Raw genomic sequence first — 19354 nt, forward strand, 5'->3', positions numbered from 1 at the left:
ATGATGGCATTTATTGAAACCATAAAGTAATGAGTTTAGTTTATGCATATTAAGTTTTATTATCATGCCAAAATGAACAAAATGTTTTCAATTTGTGATAAAAATAACACTTTAATTGGTTAACAGATTAGGTTTCAATTTTGATTTGGAAAACCATCACCATTTGCCGGCAACAATTTTTCATTTAGAATGTATACTCTTTCAAAAGTTCTCTTTCTTTTTGATTAATCACTGGGCATATAATTCGCTTATGTTATTATTGAAAATTGTTTTCGAGGTTTAATTAAAGGCACGCTAAAGGAAAGTAACAGAAAACAAACTGCGCTTAAAACTCAATGCCTTATGACTACAAAGGCAGCTGTGAGACTTTGTCAATGCTTTCTCATTATCTTAAGTTTGTGCAAGTTCTTCAAGCATCTGTTTTTTTTAGGCAGATGCTTTGTCTTGAATGAACTTTAATGGAAATCGAAGCACTTGCACAAAAAAATCGAAAAGCTTTGCGTGCACGTACCAAGGCTTCTTTGAGTCATTCCCGACAAAGGGATAAGCCGTTGACAATGCTTCAGTCATATACTAATCTATGCCTCCCCGGATAAAAAAAAAAAAAAAAAAAAAACAGAAAACACAAAATTTTTTTTTGAAATGGCGCCGGCTTCGACGTGTACTCACTTTTGTTGTTGGTCCTTCGCATTTTCGTTTGCCTTAGCAATTATCGAGTTCCATTTGGCGATTATTTGCGGCTGCTTTAGCTCAATGTCCTTATAACTGCCGCAAGCTTGCAGGCGGCCATCTTTCATCACAATTAACTGAAAGGTCGCCAGAATGAAAGAAAGAAAACGAAGAGAAAAAATGACAGCATATAACAAGTAAGAATAATGTTCTAAAGAGTGTCCGTTAAGAAGTTACCCTATAAGCATATATGAAGTATCCTGGTTTGAGCCTGGGCTTTCAATATTTTTTTTTTACTTTCAGCCGGATTGGTTGGATAAAAAAAACATTTTGTAGAAGGTTAAAAACTTTCTGACAATACGCTTACGATAGGGTCAGTAAGAGAATCGTACACAAGCATGTGATAGACTTGGAAAAATAGATTTAAAAATTAATTTTAAGAAAAGAGTTACGTCTAGATAACAGCACTTTTTTTGCGCCTAAAAGCTCTTTTTAACTTTTACAGGGTATATAAAAGGGTCAGAAGAAGCAAAAAGAAGAGGTGCAGCGCAAAAGGCAATAAATTCAATTTCGAAATTTAAATTTGAAATTTTTTGCGTCTGTTCTTCCTTTTTTTTTTTTGCAGCGATGCAGTTGCTGCTGCCGCTCAAATAATTGTAAAAATGTGTGCACAAGCAGGCGGGCTGGCGGATCCTTGGAGTGAGAGCCAGCAGACCGGCAACAAATGGTCTTTCCAGGCAATTGCATTTATGGCCAAAAGGCGATAAATGGCCCCGGCATTTGGAGCGCAAAGTAACAAACGGATGCCGGCAAAAAGCGCAGCTCGCAGGAGGAGGAGCCAAAAGATTGACAGCCACAGCCCGATTCGTGCCCAACGAAACTCCACCGAAACTGGACAATTGTCAGAGCTGAGAAATTTGAATATGAAATGCTGTCTAGCCCAGGGGCTGGCACATTTCGACCGGGCCACTTACATAATCCGCCTCCTTGATCAACTGTAATTGCTGCGTCACCAGGATGATGGTCCGGTTCGACTTCAAAAGCATTTGACGCACACACTGCTCAAAAACATGGCTGGCCACCTCATTGTCCAGCGATGACAACGGATCGTCCTAGAAAAGTAAATTACATTTCAATGTTACACTCAAATTGAAAGATTCAAATCCAAAGAATATGCTTTAGTTTATATTTAAAACATAATCGTTATTTTAGCAAGTTGTCACTGTAGTAGACACTGATATAATAAATTTGGCTTAACAAATATTTATTTTGATTGGCAAATTGGTAAAACAATGGAAAGAGAAAAAATAAAATGACTATATATATATATGTCTTCTGAGATATTATGAAAATCGCATAGAAAGGCTATGTTGGAATCAAGGAAAAGAGATGTCACTACTCTACTGAAATAGAGCGGAATAGAAAAAAGTCAAAGAATGAGAAAAAGAGTAAACGAGAGGTACTCTTGTTTGTATCCGACTTAGTCTAGGTATATTTAAGCGATTCCTATCTATCTATTTTTCAAAATTATATTCATTTGAAGCTCTAAGCTTTTGTCTAATTTGTTTTTACATTGTGAAGCATATACGAAAACAAAACTCTAATATCTTATCTTGTTTTTCTACAAAATTTCGACACGACTTTCAAATTAAAATTAGTTTCTGTGACCTTCTTAAAATATGTCAATCCGATTACCGTGTTCGTCGGAGTGAAAAGAAACCCCCACATCATTTGATGCCAAACCTCATAACGTGCCCTATAAAACTTGTTTACCCTGCAACAAATGTGTCGAATTTTTATAGTTCATTTAAAGTTGAAGCATTTGGCGGATTTTATGAGCGAATGCATTCACATAAAGCGCATTGAGGCGTCGGATTGGCCCGCAGTTAAGTCGACAGCATCGTCCTTGTCCTTGGCATTTACTTACTCACCATTATGACCACATTAGCCGATGAATAAATTGCACGTGCAATAGCGATGCGCTGCCTCTGTCCGCCGGATAGGTTGATGCCGCGCTCACCGATTATCGTAAAATCGCCGCTCGGCATTAGTTCAATATCCGGCTTTAGTGCACACGCATCAAGCACAAAATCGTAACGTTTTGGCCGAAACGATTCTCCAAAAAGTATATTCTCCCGTATCGTGTCATTCAGCAGCCACGGGCACTGTGGCACATACGAGATGGTGCAGTTTCTGTACGAATCGGTAAACAAAAAACATTTAATTGATTAAATACATCCATGTTGGCATTTTATTAGGGCATTAAATTAACTAGTTCCACTTAGTTTATGCTGCAAATACCACAATTCCTTCAAATCAAAAATCAGTTTCAATGAAACCAAGTCGTTTATGGGAGCCCAGTTAATAGGTCTACAATAATACATTGTTGTTGTTTAATTCTTACGGAAGTTATATTGGCATTTGAGCAATTTTTTTTATCATAATCAAAAAGAGAAAGGGAAATGCTCACATATTTAAGCAGCGTTTTAAACTTGCATTTATTGATTTTATTTAAGGCTTTTCGGCTTAAATATTTGCACCACATTTTTCAGCTCTTGCGTCGTTGCGCCTTTTCCTTTATCCAGGTGCCTTTTAAGCTGCTGTGGTAAGAATGTTAAATATGCAAAAACAATTTATAAGGTATACGATTTATCTTTGGTGCAATGTCTAGAATGTTGCGCAGAAATTGGCTGCGCTGCAGTCAAATATTTGCAAGCTATAACCTCTGATATAGCTAAGACGAATATCGATTCCAAATTGTCCTTTAACTTAGCCTAATTAAAGTGCATTTTAAATATTGGAATTTAAAAATTTAATTTCTATATGAACAATAGATTGTGCGATTCAGCTTAAAATTTCAATAAGCATTTTATTGAATACTAATTGAACTAGTTCCAACATTTATTTACTGCTAGTTCGTAAGCCAAAAAGGAGGTTCATTGAATAACTTCCGGAACTCATCAAGCTAAGCTGCTAGACTGCATTTTATCTAAACTCCTATTAAGCTGCAAACTTTCATCGTTAATCAAAACAACCAAACACACACACACACACAGCTAGACTCATGTAAGCTTTCGCTTTTACATGACATCGCTAATTATGGCAAATGCGAGTGACTTCAATTAATTAGCTGCAATTTAGTTAAGCGGTTTATATGATAACTTTCACCGTATTGGTCGACAAGCGCATAAGCCGCAGCCTATATACACTTATTCACCATACACACACACACACACACACACAAACACACACACACACACACGAACACACTTAATTAAGTAACTCGCAGGAAATGCAGATTGGATGATTGGCGCTTATGGGCGACCGCAACATGGCGAAGCCGCAAACTTGTGACCGACACTATAATATGTCAAATAGTTTCAAGCGTCTTGGACAGAGAGTAATAATAATTGTTTCGGAATTTCCCAATAAGGGGGTTGCAGGCATATTAATTATGCTTCAATTATAGCTTTGATATGCTTAAATTATAGCCAAAGAAATAAATTAACAAATTATAAATAAAGATGAAACTATTAATATGTTCCTTAGAATTTTATATAATGCAAATGTTTTTGCAATCGTGTATTTTAAGCACAGAGCAAAAATTAATATATGTTTAAGGGACCTTGAGCAGGTTTTAATATGCTGCAACCTTGTCAAAAGATGTTAAGTTAATGTTAACTGGGTGCATTTACTTGCAGCTGTTGAGCTCCACACGTAAGTCACATTACGTATGCGCCCTGTTGACCTGTTTAATTCAACCGCACGCACACACACATACTCGCACTTCGCCATTAAATCACACTTTGCACCTCACATCGAGCAACGCCGACTTGGACGCAGTCCGCTTAGAAGACGCCCCTTGGCTTTGGCGTTGCGTTTGCGGCCAGGCAAGCCTTGTCGCGTATCGCGTGTGGCAGCTGAAAATCACAAAACCGCACACACTTAACAATCGTTAGGTTCACGTTGCCCCTGCAATCCATAGTGTGGCGTACATGTGCAGTGGTACAATAAATTTCCAAGCCAAAGGGAAAACGAAACGCACAAAAAGGCGAGGACGAGCGAGAGAGCGTGAGTGGAAGAGGAAGACACTTCCGAACAACACAGACATTTATTACAGTAATTGAAATTATTGCACATTTTGCGTTTGCCAAGGCGGAACGGGCTGCAGGAAGCGGGGGCCAGAGAAACAGAAGCCAAGTCGAATCCTGGCAAGATGCGGCCCTCCTTTGCAGCCTGCTGCGCGATTTCAGCTTGTTAAATGCATTTTTATATGGCAGCCACGCCTCCGGTTTGCTGGGCACTTTGTTATAGCCGCCAGCGGGCCAAAGGGGGCGTACTGGGGGCGTGTGCAGTTCTCTTCGTTTATTTTATGTGCAATAAAATTAACATATACAGACATTTTGTGATAAATTACCGCATCACGTGATGTGCCTGGAAACGACTGTAAAAATATGTTGAATGACTGCGGCGGCGACTCCGGCTGCAATCGTTGCAACTGCAACTGCAGCTGGAAGGGCTACATTTAATTTGAGCGTTTCCCTGCCCGCATTAAAAGTGAAATTGTGATTACAGCAAAAGTTGTCGCTTGGCATTTAAGTGCCACAAGATGCATGCTGCACCGACAACTGACGACTGCTGCCACAGCCACAGTTCGCAGCGGCATTCAGGCAATGCCTGACACTGCGACAAATGCCCCTGCCAGCACAATGCATTCATTTAAATTTGCCCAACGCTGCGTATGCGTGATGCGTTTTAATGGCTTAAAAGTCATGCGGCTTCTGAGTGGCTTACAAATGTTTTGTGTGCACCTTTCATCCAGAAGCTTTGAGTGCGGCAGCGAAGTGAATTAACTTTGTGCTTGCAATCCATTCCTTATTTAATCATTAATGTATGCCAGGTGGTAGAAACCCTTTAGTTATTCATTATAATTACAAATTAAATTTTTGTTCTTCTCAAGTTAAAGCAATAAATATCTCAACAGAATTGTTGAAAAAGCTAAAAGTGAAGTAAAACTGAGAAATTTCGTTAACCATTCATTAAACCATTCTAGAGCCCGTCTGTGTGAGTTTTCCAGTTTTATAGTCGAAATTATTATATTGAATTAAATCTATATTCAACATTTTACACTATTATAAACTTTCTCCCGGAAATGGGAAGGAATTGTACAAGTAAAATATTTTTAATCTGCTCCTCTGTGCTCCTTTTCCTTATGCTAATTTCAAATTCGATGATTTTCGATATTATACAAAAATAAGAAGAAATCAGGAAATGTTATTTACTTGCTCTGCGAGTCATATAGGAGAGCATATCAAATATCTTGCTCTTGTAGTTTCCCAGATCGCCGAGTCTAGATACATATATGAGCTACTCGAAGCTACTCGAACATGGGTTGCCAACAATAACCTGTTTTATATATGTGCACAAAACTATTATACCCCTAAACTGTCAACGGGTACAGGGTATAGTGAGCTAGTTACTTAGCTAATTAAACGTTTAAATTTATCTTATTCATTTCTCTATTTTTTAACTTAGTTCCTTGGTTTTGTTGTTTTCGTTTTGGCTTTGTTGCATGCTGCCCATTTGGCATTTTGTGCTGCGTCAGATTACGCACGTTTTGTTGTGCGTCCACAAGCCAACAAGCGAAGGGCACATCAACTATAGTCGTAGCAACGCTGACACGCCCCCAGGTAAATATTTAAATTATTTATGTGCCATTTTGAGGTGTGTAAACAGCAGGCGGATGGGGCGGGCTGCTGCTGCTGCTGATGCTGCTGCCTACACCCAAAGGTCTGTTTGCTCATTTAATGGCATTTAATTGCATAATTTTTAGGGGTGTGCTCAAATTAATTAGCTAGCTTGGGTTGGTTGCTATTTAAATTCAATTCAACAACGCCCGCAGCCTCAATATAGTTTCAAGGTCAGGGACTGTGGGCCATCCAAACTTTCAAAGCACTCATTCACTCGCATTCAATTTAGGGCGAACACTTGAAGCAACAATGGCTGGGCCAGAACGAGATCGGACTAACATTCGCCCGTTTTCACACTCGGCTACATTTAATTAAAGTTTTTCAATTGTGCGTGCGTGTGTGTGTGTGTGTGAGGTGTCTTCGCTTTCCGGTTACTTTTGCATACGGGCTGCCAATTTGGCAAAGCATACAAACCGGCGCTTGCAAGTTTTCTTGGCCTTCAACTGAGCCATAAATAAAATGCAATAAGCGCCGCGCGTCTCCTGCCGCACATTTTACCCGACTCTCCCCTAACCCTGCATCGGCATCAAAAACGCTTTCAATAAATTTTCTTCTACCACATAGCTTGCAGTTGCATATGAATGTGCGTGTGCGTGTGTGTGTGTGTGTGTGTGTGTGTGTGTGTGTTTGTAACATTTCACATTTCAGTTCACAGTTCTCGTTTTTGGTGATTCCCTGCCATGTGTGTTGCCTACTTTTAGGCGTCCAATGAATTGCATTGGCATAATATGCGTTTTATATGCAAAACTGCAAGCAGCCTGGTATCAATGGGCTCCTCCATACATACATACACATATTTCAAGCCTTAAAAGCCTAATTTATTGGCTGGCTGACAGGTTAAGCAGCCATACACAAGTAACTAGGCTAGGCCATCTGTTTCTTAGTTCTTACAATATATCCGTTTGAAAAAAAGGAGAAACTTGGAATTTCGAAATGTACATTTTGGGAATCGAAGCGAAAGAAACGTCATTATATAAATTTGAAATGCTTTAGTTGACTTCGGCTGACTATGAGATACCCTAAGCCCAACCACGAGCTGCCATCACATTCTCGCATCCTTTTGCCCTATAACAACGAAGGGTATATCAAAACTCAAGGTGTTATCCACAAGAATAAGTATATAAGAACTTTAAGAGGATTGTACGCCAAAAGCTAAAAATTCTGGAACTAAGCTGCAAATTTGAGACCTCTAGCATTGTGGTCTTTGGATAGACGAGCAGGTGGGCAGACGGACTCGGCTCGATTAACTCATTGTTAGTTAAGAATAAATCAAAAATATTAAAAGTCAGAGAAGACTTCCACCAGTTAAATACAATTTCACAATCGGATTACAAAAATTTCTTAGTTAAATATATTTATGCACAAAAAATAAAGTTGTGCACTAGATAGAAAACTTGTACTCACTTATGCCAAAACATATTCCCCACAAGCAGTGGCATCTCCATGAGCAGAGCCGATAGCAGGGAGGTCTTGCCACTGCCATTCTTGCCCACAATGATGGTCAGCTTATCCTTGGGTATAGTCATCTCCTGGACGTGCAGCTGTACGTTGGGCAGACGGCACTGGGGCTGCCAAGTGAAGAGTCCATCGTTGATGGACACGGCTATGTCGTCAGGCATCTTCAGCAGCAGTGAGTCACGACGCCAGCTATCCGTGTTCCTGGCACGCACCACCGAAAACTCCATCGGCTTTTCCGCAGTGCCGCCAAATCGCTTGGGCGGCCGTATGGCCACATAGGGCGTATTGCGTAGCAGCTCACGGCGCTGCTGCACGAGCTTGTGGTGACCAAGTTCGTGAACGAGAAACACCGGCGGCCGCTCCTCCGGCGATTCGCCATTGCTGTGCAGCAGGGGAGTGATGGGCTCCGATTGAGCCAGGGGCGCAGGCGACGGCGGCTGCTCCGAATCGCGATTGCGCAGCGCCTGGCGCTGTTCGTTAAGTCTATTTTCCGCCTGGGCTGTGCGCAAGGCCAGGTTGGATTTCTCCTGCGTCTCATACATGTCCAGCGAGGCGTCGCTCTTGCTCAAAATGCGCGCCATGTTGCGTATACCCTCGAATTGCTTTTGAATCTCCGGTGCGTGCAGAAAGCGCTCCAGGCGTCGGGTGGACACCCTTGCCGCAATGATAATAGGCACCGTTATGGGAAAGATCAGCAACGGCACGGTCATCTGCTGGAACAGAGCCAGGGCAGCAAACAGATGACTGGCATCGAAATGCAGATGCGAATCCTGTGGCAGGTAAACGTAAACAGCCAAGGTAACAAATGTGATCAGCACCGTGGAAATGTGAGTCAAAATGGCTGCAAATAGCGTTGCAAATGCAATTAAATATAACTTGTTATAGTTAGTTGGGTTGGATTTCCACCTACCCATTAAGGTCCAATACAGAGCGTCTTTGTTGAGATATTTGAGTTCCTTTTTGCGTGCCGCTTGAATCTTTCTTAAGAACACCTCATCCCAGGCGTTTAATTTGATAATCTTTATGCCAATCAATGTGTCATGAATTTTTTTCAATCGCTCATCTGTGTATTTCTAAACGGAAAAATATATAAAATAATTAATTACAAGTACCCTTTTGCTTCAAGTGAGGCAGGTGATTGCCGAGTTGGGCCAAAATATCTGAAAGAACTGAAAAGTTCTCCATACTGAACCGATCCTTTCTGTAGAGTAAATATAATATTCCGTTGATGCTGATGTCATTTATTTCATATGTAAGGCAGCTGATAACATCATTTAAGCTGAGAGACTAGACAAATGGACCCGGTTATATCGACTAGCATAATCGGCACACATCTGTGCTTCTGCATGTCAACCTTCTTGCTTTAAATATTGAAATAAAACATATCTCTATAATGCCCGCATTTAACGCCAATCAAATAACAATCTGTAAGCCCAAACTTAAATTAGCCACAAGTAAATGAAGAATGCGTCAATAGGCCTAAAAGCCGAAACCCAAATTCAATTAACTCATGTCGACCAACTTGCAATAACTTTAAATTGACCACAAATCTGTTAACAAGAAAGTTTTAATGAGCCAACAGCAATAACAAGAATAGCAACAAAAACAAACAACAGCTCGGCCAAAGTTCAAGAGAATATGGCACACAATACAAATTCTGAACCCTGGAAGGTCAGAATAATGCCAGGCAGGCAAATGGCAAACAAACTGACCAGCACAATGCAAGAATCAAACGAATTGTGATGCTGTTGTATCCTGTCGTATTCTGGCCATTTCATGCTTTCCAAATGTGGTCCACTTCATTTCGAACGAAATTAATTTTGTTCATTGTCTCGCTCTAATTAAATTCAACTGCAACTCCCTGGCCACGCCTCCAATCCATCGCCCATTGTTTTACTTACCGCTATCACTTCGGCATTCCTGGACATCGCATGGCCGATGAGGAACTGCAACGGTGTCATAATGACAATGCACACAATGGCTCCAATCACCGCACTTATGCCCAGCTTCAGATACAGCAAGTAGATGACCAGGGCTATCTGTAAGGAAATACAAGAAATATGTATAGATGCGATTGCAGTATTCAATTTATTTGGTTATGCAAATCATGTAGTCATTGCAATATCGAAAGATGGACGGAGGGAATTTGGTGTGCACCAGCCATAAGATAATTAAGATGTGAGTACATTATTTGGGCAATAAACATGATGAAGCTTGATATGGAGCTGTGCAGAAGGAAATAGATTGAGTTCAAATATTATTACTTGGCTAAGACCTGCAAAGCAATGAAAATACAGACGAAAAATATTTTGACTTAATGTGCAAGCCAATGCAAACCTTAAAGTTCGATTCGTTAATCTGGTTTACGTCAGCTATGAATTCAGTTTTAAATACAAATTAGGCTGGGCGAATTTATTTTAATTTTCAATACAATTCAGTTTATCTGAGTCTAGCTCTTGTAAACTAAGAGATTTACTGCAGCAACAGCATATCGACTTTGATCATTAGAAAGAATCTTTAATCGGTTTTTATTGATTACATAAAAACGGAGCAGCAATAAATTATAATATAATAATATAATACAATATAAACAAAATATTCTGTAAATTTTCAAAAAACAGGTCTCCGAGATCGATTCGTTCGTTTGTACGGATGGATAAGCAGACGGCTTTAAATAGATCTACCTTATGGGGTGGGAGATGCTTCCTTCCGCCTGTTTACACTGAAACATTGGAACAAAACATTAATGCTCCTTTGTACCACAGCTTATTTATTAATCGCAAAGAGAAGTCAGCGTAGTACCTATAGAATACCAGAATCACACGCATCTGAGAAATGCTAAATTACAATCGTAAGTCCATAATTTAATTAATCTTTATGGTTTAAAGTAGGCAGTCATTAAATTCTATACATTATTTGCATGAATACGCTTTATTGTACTTTAGAATTTGAAACTAAGTATATCAAATGCACTTCGTCGCCATTCATTAAATATTAATTTACTCTACAGGAATGTACAATAACATTATATTCTATATCTAAATTGCATTTCATTGGTGAATTAAACAAATCCTGTACACATATCTTGCTGCATGTATTTAAGATATATTATTACCGAACGACATGCGAGACCGAACCACAACTATCCCAATACTGGCTGCAACGTAAATGTTAATTAATTTTTTACACAATAAACATGACCCTAAACGAGTCTGCCTGCCCGGCAAATCCGATTCGGCCTGCATACAAACGAGTAAATTATAATGCAGCTGCTGCCATGACAGTCCACAGAGCAACACCGCACCCCGCCGCACCACCGCACCACCGCAGCACCGACAACCGCAAATGCTTAACCTGAACCAAGTACGAGCAACAGTCGCCCCCAAACATTTACAAATCAATTCATTTTGAGACGGGGTTCCTGCTGGGGCAGAGTATGGACTGGACTAGCTGTGACTGGAATACAGCGCACAGGACCTTAGTAAATACAAACTCATAGCTAATTATGCCAAATTTGACACACATGCATACATATATTTACATACATTTAATACGCATTAATTATGCGTGATTGTATGCGTGTGTGTTAGTACGCCATGTGCATTAGTGTGCGTGTTTGGTTTAATCATTAACAAGTTTGTTCAATTACATAAAAATCCCTAGACTTAAACTAAGTACATATATGCACATGTAGTCAGAAGCCATGCACAAATATTTGCACAACGAATGACATTTAAATGCCGAAAACAAATAAAATTTGCATGCAATCTATAAGAAATTGTACAAATAAAATACAAATCAAACGCAATGCAATTTATAGACGGCAAATTACATGAAATAAATCTAGAGTGTGATTAAAACAACAACAACGACTAGAATTTTCCAAGCCCAGCAAGTGTTATAAATAAGCTTTCAATAAAATGCGCCCCAAAAATGGCACACAAGATGCTCGTAAATTAACTTGGATTTTGTTACGAACCTTGAATGGTATTGCCCAGGCATAGTGAGCGATCCAAAAGAATTGCATAATATTGAGAGTGTCCTCCGTCATGTGATTCGTGATTGCGCCAATGTCACTGAGGCCTGTGCGGAGAAGTCAAAATAGATTAGAATTCATATTGAATTTCTATTTAAGCTCATGTACAATTAATTGTATGCCTTGAACATAAAGGACTCAATAGCAAATCCTATTTAATATGTGAAAGTTAATACAGCAGTTGAGTGCGATTTCGTACCCGGTTCACATTACGCACTTTGTGTCACAATCGGTAGGTATTAGGTTTTCAATAACATCTTCCTGTGTTTACATGTCTTTCCCTTTTAATTTAGGTAACCATAATTAGAAAGCATTTGAGTGTTTTTATAGTTCTGCCTATTAGATATTAATAAACTAACATCCTACGTTTTGATCTCATATTGAACCTGTACAGTAATACATCCTAAACTCCACACTCTGGTTCGAGACTAAGCCACTCGAAAAGCAATTTGTCTTTGCTAGACACGGAAAACTGCTCTAATCGCAACTAAAAACAAATAGCTACCCAGTGGCAGCAAACCTTCATTGTTTGACGCACAATTGGATGGCGCCCAAAAATGGACACGCCCACTTAAGCCAATTACACGTGGACATTTAGCCAGGTCGCTGGCAGCAAACACTTCAGCCGTAAAACTTTCAATTAACACCAAACGCACATTTACCTCTGTCAAACACGAATGAGTTTGATACAAATAGAGAGTGAGCGATGTGCTCTGATGTGGGGGTTGAAGGGCGGCTTGAAGAATGGGCCGGGGGGGTGAGGGGTCGGTTCTACCAAAGCCAAACACTTACCGTCTGAACGCTCCGTTTGTTGTTTGGCAGGCAGCTCCGCAGGCTTATCATTGGTAGTCAGCCCAGTGTTGCCATTTTGTTGGACAGCAGCGGCGGCAGGGTTGTCACCATCATCATCAGCATCATCATCATCAACATCAGCGGCATTGTTGCCACAACCACTGCTGGCATTTAGAAGCAAACTTTTGCGATAAATTAGACCCTGTAGCGATGTTTTAATCCGGATCCCTGTCATGTTGAGCACATGCGTGGAGGCCTGCGACAATGCGGCCTGTGCCAATGCAGCCACCAGCACCAGCCAAGCAATGCTCCAGCCATTTGTTAGCAAATCCGACCATCTGGCATAGTAAATTCTCACATCGCCAATGCCAATAGCAACATTGAAAAGCCCATCATCGCCACCATCAACATCATCATAGTAAACAACATCAGCAGGACTATCTGTGGCCGCATTAGTGCCCAACATTGGGCTGCTCGTAGACCCAACTCCCAATAGTATTGATCTATTTGCCGCAGCTGACTGTGCCTCGACCTGTGCCTGTGCCTGTGCCGCCGCATAGAGTCCTTCGATATACTGCACTATTTGCTGTATGGCAAGTGGACCAATCAATGCAAATAAATCACCGGCCAACTTCAAAATGCCGCCCAATGCAAACATGCGCCAACTGTTCTTTATATAACAATACCATAAAGATGGCGATGCATTTGATTTTTTCTACAAAGAGAGAAGCGAATAAATCATTAAACGATTTCAATATTATTATTAACAGAATAAAGTCACGAACTAAAAATAATCTGAAATATTAGTGGCTATTGTCTCATTCGGCTCCCATATAGACAAAGGTCGAATCCCTTCCGATTCTTGCCAGGTTTGGGTCTTTGTGCACGGCTTGACCTGTAGATCAATACAGCATCTATATTGGGCAACATTATTTTTTTTCAAAATTCGTGTAGAAATGGTATATAGACATAGGTCAAAATTTCCCACATCCATAACTCGGACACAACTCAATCGATTTTCACGTAGTTTGGCTCTTTGTTTATTTATTTTATAAGGACCACGGACAGGGCCGCGGCATACCCTCTAGATATTGATATATTAGCTCGTTGTTGCTACAATTCAATGTATACTTTCGATATTACGTCCAAGTCAGATAGTTTACATTAAGAGTAATTAATAAGCACATTAATGCCAGACGTTTAATATATCCTTCGGCTACTTTGCTGGCCGGCATTCTATAATAATTTACACAGCCAGTTGCCATTTTGTCATTAAAATTGCACACAAAATGCGACAAATAAATTAACATTAAAAAATAAACCAAGTAAGAACCAAGTAAGAACAGGCAGTCGACTAGTAGATATCCTGTAATCGATGAGTAGAAGAACTGACAGCTGCTAGATCAAGTAGAGTAGATGTTTATTTAGAACAAACTTTTAGATTTAGTGAGACACATGGGTGCGTAATATTATCGCCCATTTGTTGGTAAACCCCTTTTGATAATTCTTATGAGTACAGGGTATACATAAAGCAAGCAAAACTGACAATGGACACACTTTCACTTTGTTATCAAGCAAATGGCCGCAGCTCTGGCCCATCTCCTGCCCTTTACGTGTACATATTTGTATATATTTTTTATTTGCATTGATAATTTATTGCCTTTAGCCAACGGCGGCATTGCATTTAAATAAATAATTAAGCAATTTGCTTGTTGTGCTTTTTGCAAATGAAATACAATATTTTCTTAATGGAAATTCAACAGAGCCAGTTGGCGAGGCCAAGCCGAAAAGAAGTCTCAATTGTAGCTGGTCATTTTGGCCAGAAGCATTTAATTATTTATTTATTTATTTTGTTTTATTCTTTTTTTTTTTTTTGCATTTTTATTTTAATGTGCCCTTTTTAATTAAATTACGCCCAACGAGCACAGTTGCAATTTAATGTGTTAATATATCTCAACTCTTTATCTGAGTAAATGGACTTGAGCACAGAAATTAAATATTTTTGGCATGCTATGCATATGAGAGTTTAAATTAAATATTTGTAGTCTATCTTAAAAAATGTCGTAGTTATATTTATAAAACGAACCGAATTAGTAATAGAAATGGAATTGACTTCCAAACTGAGTTAAAATTAAGGATTCAAGATTAAGAATCTTCGAATTGATGTTGACTTTTCATTAATCTAATACGAAATATTTTAATGTTATGTTGAGAATTAAATAATCAGACATATCTGATTTCAGATAGCTCACCACTTCTTCTGTGTAGATGTACAGAAAGCGATCATAATGCGCTCTGGCGCTATCCTCCAATCGCATGTGACCCAGATCTTCCAGTTCGAGCGGCTCCTTATAGCCCAGCCACAGCAGGGACGTTAGCCACCAGAAACAGGATTTGGAATAGAACGTGGCGAGCGTATGCTTATATCCGATATGGTCATAGTCTTCCAGGTAGTCGTCCCGATAGCGCTACAATGAAAATGTATGTTAGGACTGAAAATTTCTAGATTAAGCTAAATAAGAGCGTGCTTTGAATGAAGTTGTACGCTTGAACTGACAGCTCACATAACTTGCACGTGTTTTTGCACATTTCAAGCCCAACGAAAACAAAGCCCAGCAAAACTGGACAATAACTCAAAAGCAACTTAGCAACTGGTCTTAAGTTCTGCCAACGAAATTTCAAGAGCCTGCCCACCCCGTTGCAAAGTGCGCCCTGCAAGAAGACAAGATGACATTCTGTAGCCTTGCTTGCATGTGTTGCTGTCACTTTGAAATAATATACCCACTAACAAAGCTGCACAGGGTATATTGACACACTGAAACGTTAGGTAAGCAGGTTACAATCAGAACTGTAAATCTGTTTTAAACTAAACCTAAACAACCGAGCCGGCACTGAATCATATATTATTTCAAAAATGTTTTGGTTTAAAGAACACCCAGCTACGAAATAAAAATAACGTGGACCGCAGTCATTGTATTAATTTAAACATATTTATAAATTCTAATTGAAATTTTAAATTATGAGTAAACCAAGAGTTGATCATTAACTAGATTCATGGGGAAATCCAGGTTAACGTTTGAAACCGGAGGGCAGAGAATTGAATCGTGAATGGAAACAAGTAAGTTTCTAATTACTTATAAGACTCCCAAATAAAATTAATTAAGTAAAACTTCAGTTAAGAAAACACTTCATTTAAATAATAATAAAAAAATATATTAATATGAAATAATATTGACTGAGAAATTGTTGTATGTTCCATGAATTAGTCAATATTATTTTCAGAAGCACCTATTTTATGTGTTATATTAATACAGTACAGGGTATTTCTTCGTCAACCTTCAGATGGAATGCTATACCATGTTGTTTTCTTTTATTTCCATTTGTATGTATATTTCGTAGGTGTTGTTTTTGCAATGCAACACGTTTTGTATGCTGCTCAACGCCTTAACAATGGCACTTCGTCTGGGCAGTGCTTTGGCTTTTCTTTTGGCAGCCTTTTGTTAAGTTGCCGTTGCTTTTGGCCGTTGGCCGTTGGCCGTTGGCAGCTTTGTTGCCAGCTGGCAGTTGTTGTGGCATTTGTTGCACTTAAGCGCCTCTAAAGCAGTCGCTTTTTGTGGCACTCGTCGTGCGGTCAAGCACGCAACGCCTTGAAGTATGCAAACGCTTTGGTTAACTGACATAAATAAAATATTTGCCAAGCGCAAAAGGATTTTCGAGAGAGCAGCAAATCTGCGCTTAACCTCAATTAAAATGTAAACATATTAAAATCCCAATGCAGTCGCTGCACACACACTGCAGCCCCCGGTCCTCTAATCCCTTGTTAAATTAAATAAACCTTTTGCATTGTCATCGTCAGGCAACTTCTTCACTTTCTCCTCCCCCTCGGCTATTTGCTCAGCTAATTTTACGCGCTCGCTCTGCCAAAATGCAAATGCAGAGCTGCACTGAAATTCCACTTCTCCCCCCTTTGCTGGGGGATTTTTGCCTAACCCAGCATCCGTTTTTAACAACAACTGCCCCAGCAACAGTAGCAACAATAACAACAACACCAAAATCTGCAGCCGACTTGCGCTATGCCCTAAAGCCATTTAGGATAGCTTAGAATCGGATACATAGACACCAATATATATAATTTTGTGAATTTTATTATTCAACCATGTGCGAAATTCCTTATCAACCGAATACTGCCCCCAATGCTAAATGTAACATATTTTAATTATAGGTTACTTCGGGATTCCAATTAATTTTCTTTTCAGGAACGGAATCCTTGACCAAACCAGGTGGATAAAGGCCAGCCTATTTTATATATTTTTGGTTTGGTTGAAATTAATTACATTTGTGAGAAACTGGAATATAAAAAAGCCCACAGTGGGAAATTTGTTGTGGAATATTCTCACAAATACGAACAGCTATAAATTAAAAAAAAAGTTGTTTGATTAAAAATTGGAAAAAAGTTTGGCACACGAATCGAAAAGGTTCGCGAACTAAACTTAACGAAACAACAACCGAATCACAGAAAAGTCTGCTGATTTGAATTTAGAAGAAAAAAACGTTCTTAACTACAGCGTATGCAGCTTTCGAGAATACTCGTTTGGGCGCCTTCTTAGTTGTTTATATTTTTGGGTTTGTGCTCAGCGTTGCATGGCATTATTTGCTCACACCCTGCCTGCCATTCTCATTTTACAAGCAGCTTCCCTCTCCCAACTCAGTCACCACCACCACCGCCCACCCCCCACCAACCCAACCAACTGCTAACCAGCCATTCCGCACACTTCCTTTATTAAAATTATGCACTGCATGGCGGCACCCAAATTAGGTTGGGTCTTCCCATGGCTCTCGGGGAGCGCCAGATAAGCCAGGCACGTGAAGCGGCATTTAGTCAGTGCCGCAGTTTCCGGCTCTTCATAGTTTTTGAGGGCGGCGAGAAAAGTTGACTAATGTCCAGCGCTCAATTGTATGCTAAAGGCAGCTCCTTTTGGGCCCCATCTTTCGTGCAACATAAATCCATTGGTTGCATTTGCCCAATACTTGCGCAATACCCTCGCAAGGCACCACCTACAAAATGTATAGCATACTCAAGGGCGCACTTCATGAGGGCAACAGAATTTTACATAGTTTTTTATTTTTTTTTTTTTTTGGTGAGTTTGCCGCAGCCAAAGTTTGCCTTTCAATTGGCTTTCCAGCCTCAGCTGGCATTGATTTGATGTTTGAATATTACTCATACGACATGAGCATGAATATGTCGCAGGAAAAGTTGAGAATCCTGCAACTGACTATGGAAGGATGGGAAGCATGCCTTTACATAAATTTAACCAAGAAGAACCTATAAAAAAAATATTGAGTAGGGTATGCATATATACATGTTATATGATAATATTGCAAATGAATTTTCAATGGAAGCTGTTAAAGGTTTCATTAAATTGGAAAGTCGTACATTTAGAATGGGGTTATTTACCATATACTATATATTATTTACTTTTTTACCCAGGCTGACTAACATACTGACTGAGTATGAAATTTCTATACATCATTTAGGCTTACGCTGAGCGTTGGGTTTCTTGAATTCCATTTTGAAAATCAGCCAAAGATTGAAAGTTTAATGAAAGTTACTTTGGCTGAATTCTCGTTTCGCCGACCTTGTATAAATAAATAAAAAATACTTATCAAAAATGTATAAGAAATATGTTTTTTTTTTCGTAGATTTTCCATATACTGAAGTCGTAGGGCTGAGAAATTGATATTATCCCTTAATAATTAATATATATCCTTGAAGCACTCAAATGTTCTCATACCGACTTTAACTTTCACTTGGCTTCCACGATTAATATTTGATATCTACATTTTCCACCAACTTATATCCACCACACACACACACACACACACACACACATAGCACAGCTGAACCACTGCTCTGTGCGCATTCGCCTTAAAGTATGCAACAGCATTAGTGCATTTGGCTGCATAACAATGACGGGCACAAGTTGAGGTGCAAGTTTGGAGCCCGGCGCCGGCTCGTTTATGGCCCACAGCGCCTCCACGTTGCACTGGTGAATGTATAAACAACCGTAAACTGCAAGTTTTATATAAAGTACTCGTTGCCAGCCCCTCTCTAAGCCCGCTTCCTTTGCATTGCCAGAAAAGGTAAGCAGCAGAATCGCCCAATGTAACTTTAATGTTTTTATTTGCTTTGCTACTTTGCTGCGCTTATTGCTCTGCGCCTCTTTTAGTGTTTGTTGTTGTTGTTGTTCTTGTTGTTGTTCTTGCTGTTCTTCTCGGTTTGTTATTACTGGATATCTGTGCACTTGTGTGGCATGTTCTGTGTGCATGTGTCCTGTGTGGCAACTTTGGATTTCCGGTCTCAAGCGGAAATAATGTCAAGCATGAGGAGACACAACGACTGAAGGTTTCCTCGGCACGTTGCTTGCATTCCCTGTTTAAATATTTAGCTATTTTTCAGTCATATTATATGTGTGCATGTTAATTCGATAAAGTGGTAGTAACTCAGCCGTTTGTAAATGTCACGATAAATAAGCAGCAAAAAACCCAATTCTATGCGACCAAAATGTAGTATTAGTGCCCATATTCTTAAATTTTAGCTAAGAAATATCCTTTGTCATATTAATAGAGCTTTAGCTTTAAGTTTATGTAG

At 39.4% G+C, this 19354-nt stretch overlaps 1 protein-coding gene across 3 annotated transcripts in view; it reads right to left on the bottom strand.

Moving 5' to 3' along the window:
- Sur (Sulfonylurea receptor) overlaps nt 1-19354 on the bottom strand; it is a 50116-nt gene that overhangs the window by 19755 nt on the left and 11007 nt on the right. For all 3 annotated transcript variants that reach the window (XM_032437806.2, XM_002057692.4, XM_032437807.2), the window contains exons 4-12: nt 14958-15173; nt 12706-13420; nt 11857-11960; nt 9779-9916; nt 8788-8950; nt 7824-8718; nt 2601-2862; nt 1644-1781; nt 670-806 (exon numbers count right to left, since the gene is read on the bottom strand). In XM_032437806.2, the coding sequence (XP_032293697.1) occupies nt 670-806; nt 1644-1781; nt 2601-2862; nt 7824-8718; nt 8788-8950; nt 9779-9916; nt 11857-11960; nt 12706-13420; nt 14958-15173 (2768 nt within the window). The remainder of the gene's footprint in view (nt 1-669; nt 807-1643; nt 1782-2600; nt 2863-7823; nt 8719-8787; nt 8951-9778; nt 9917-11856; nt 11961-12705; nt 13421-14957; nt 15174-19354) is intronic.

The sequence above is a fragment of the Drosophila virilis genome, chromosome 4 (assembly GCF_030788295.1).
Source record: "Drosophila virilis strain 15010-1051.87 chromosome 4, Dvir_AGI_RSII-ME, whole genome shotgun sequence".
Classification (NCBI taxonomy): domain Eukaryota; kingdom Metazoa; phylum Arthropoda; class Insecta; order Diptera; family Drosophilidae; genus Drosophila; species Drosophila virilis.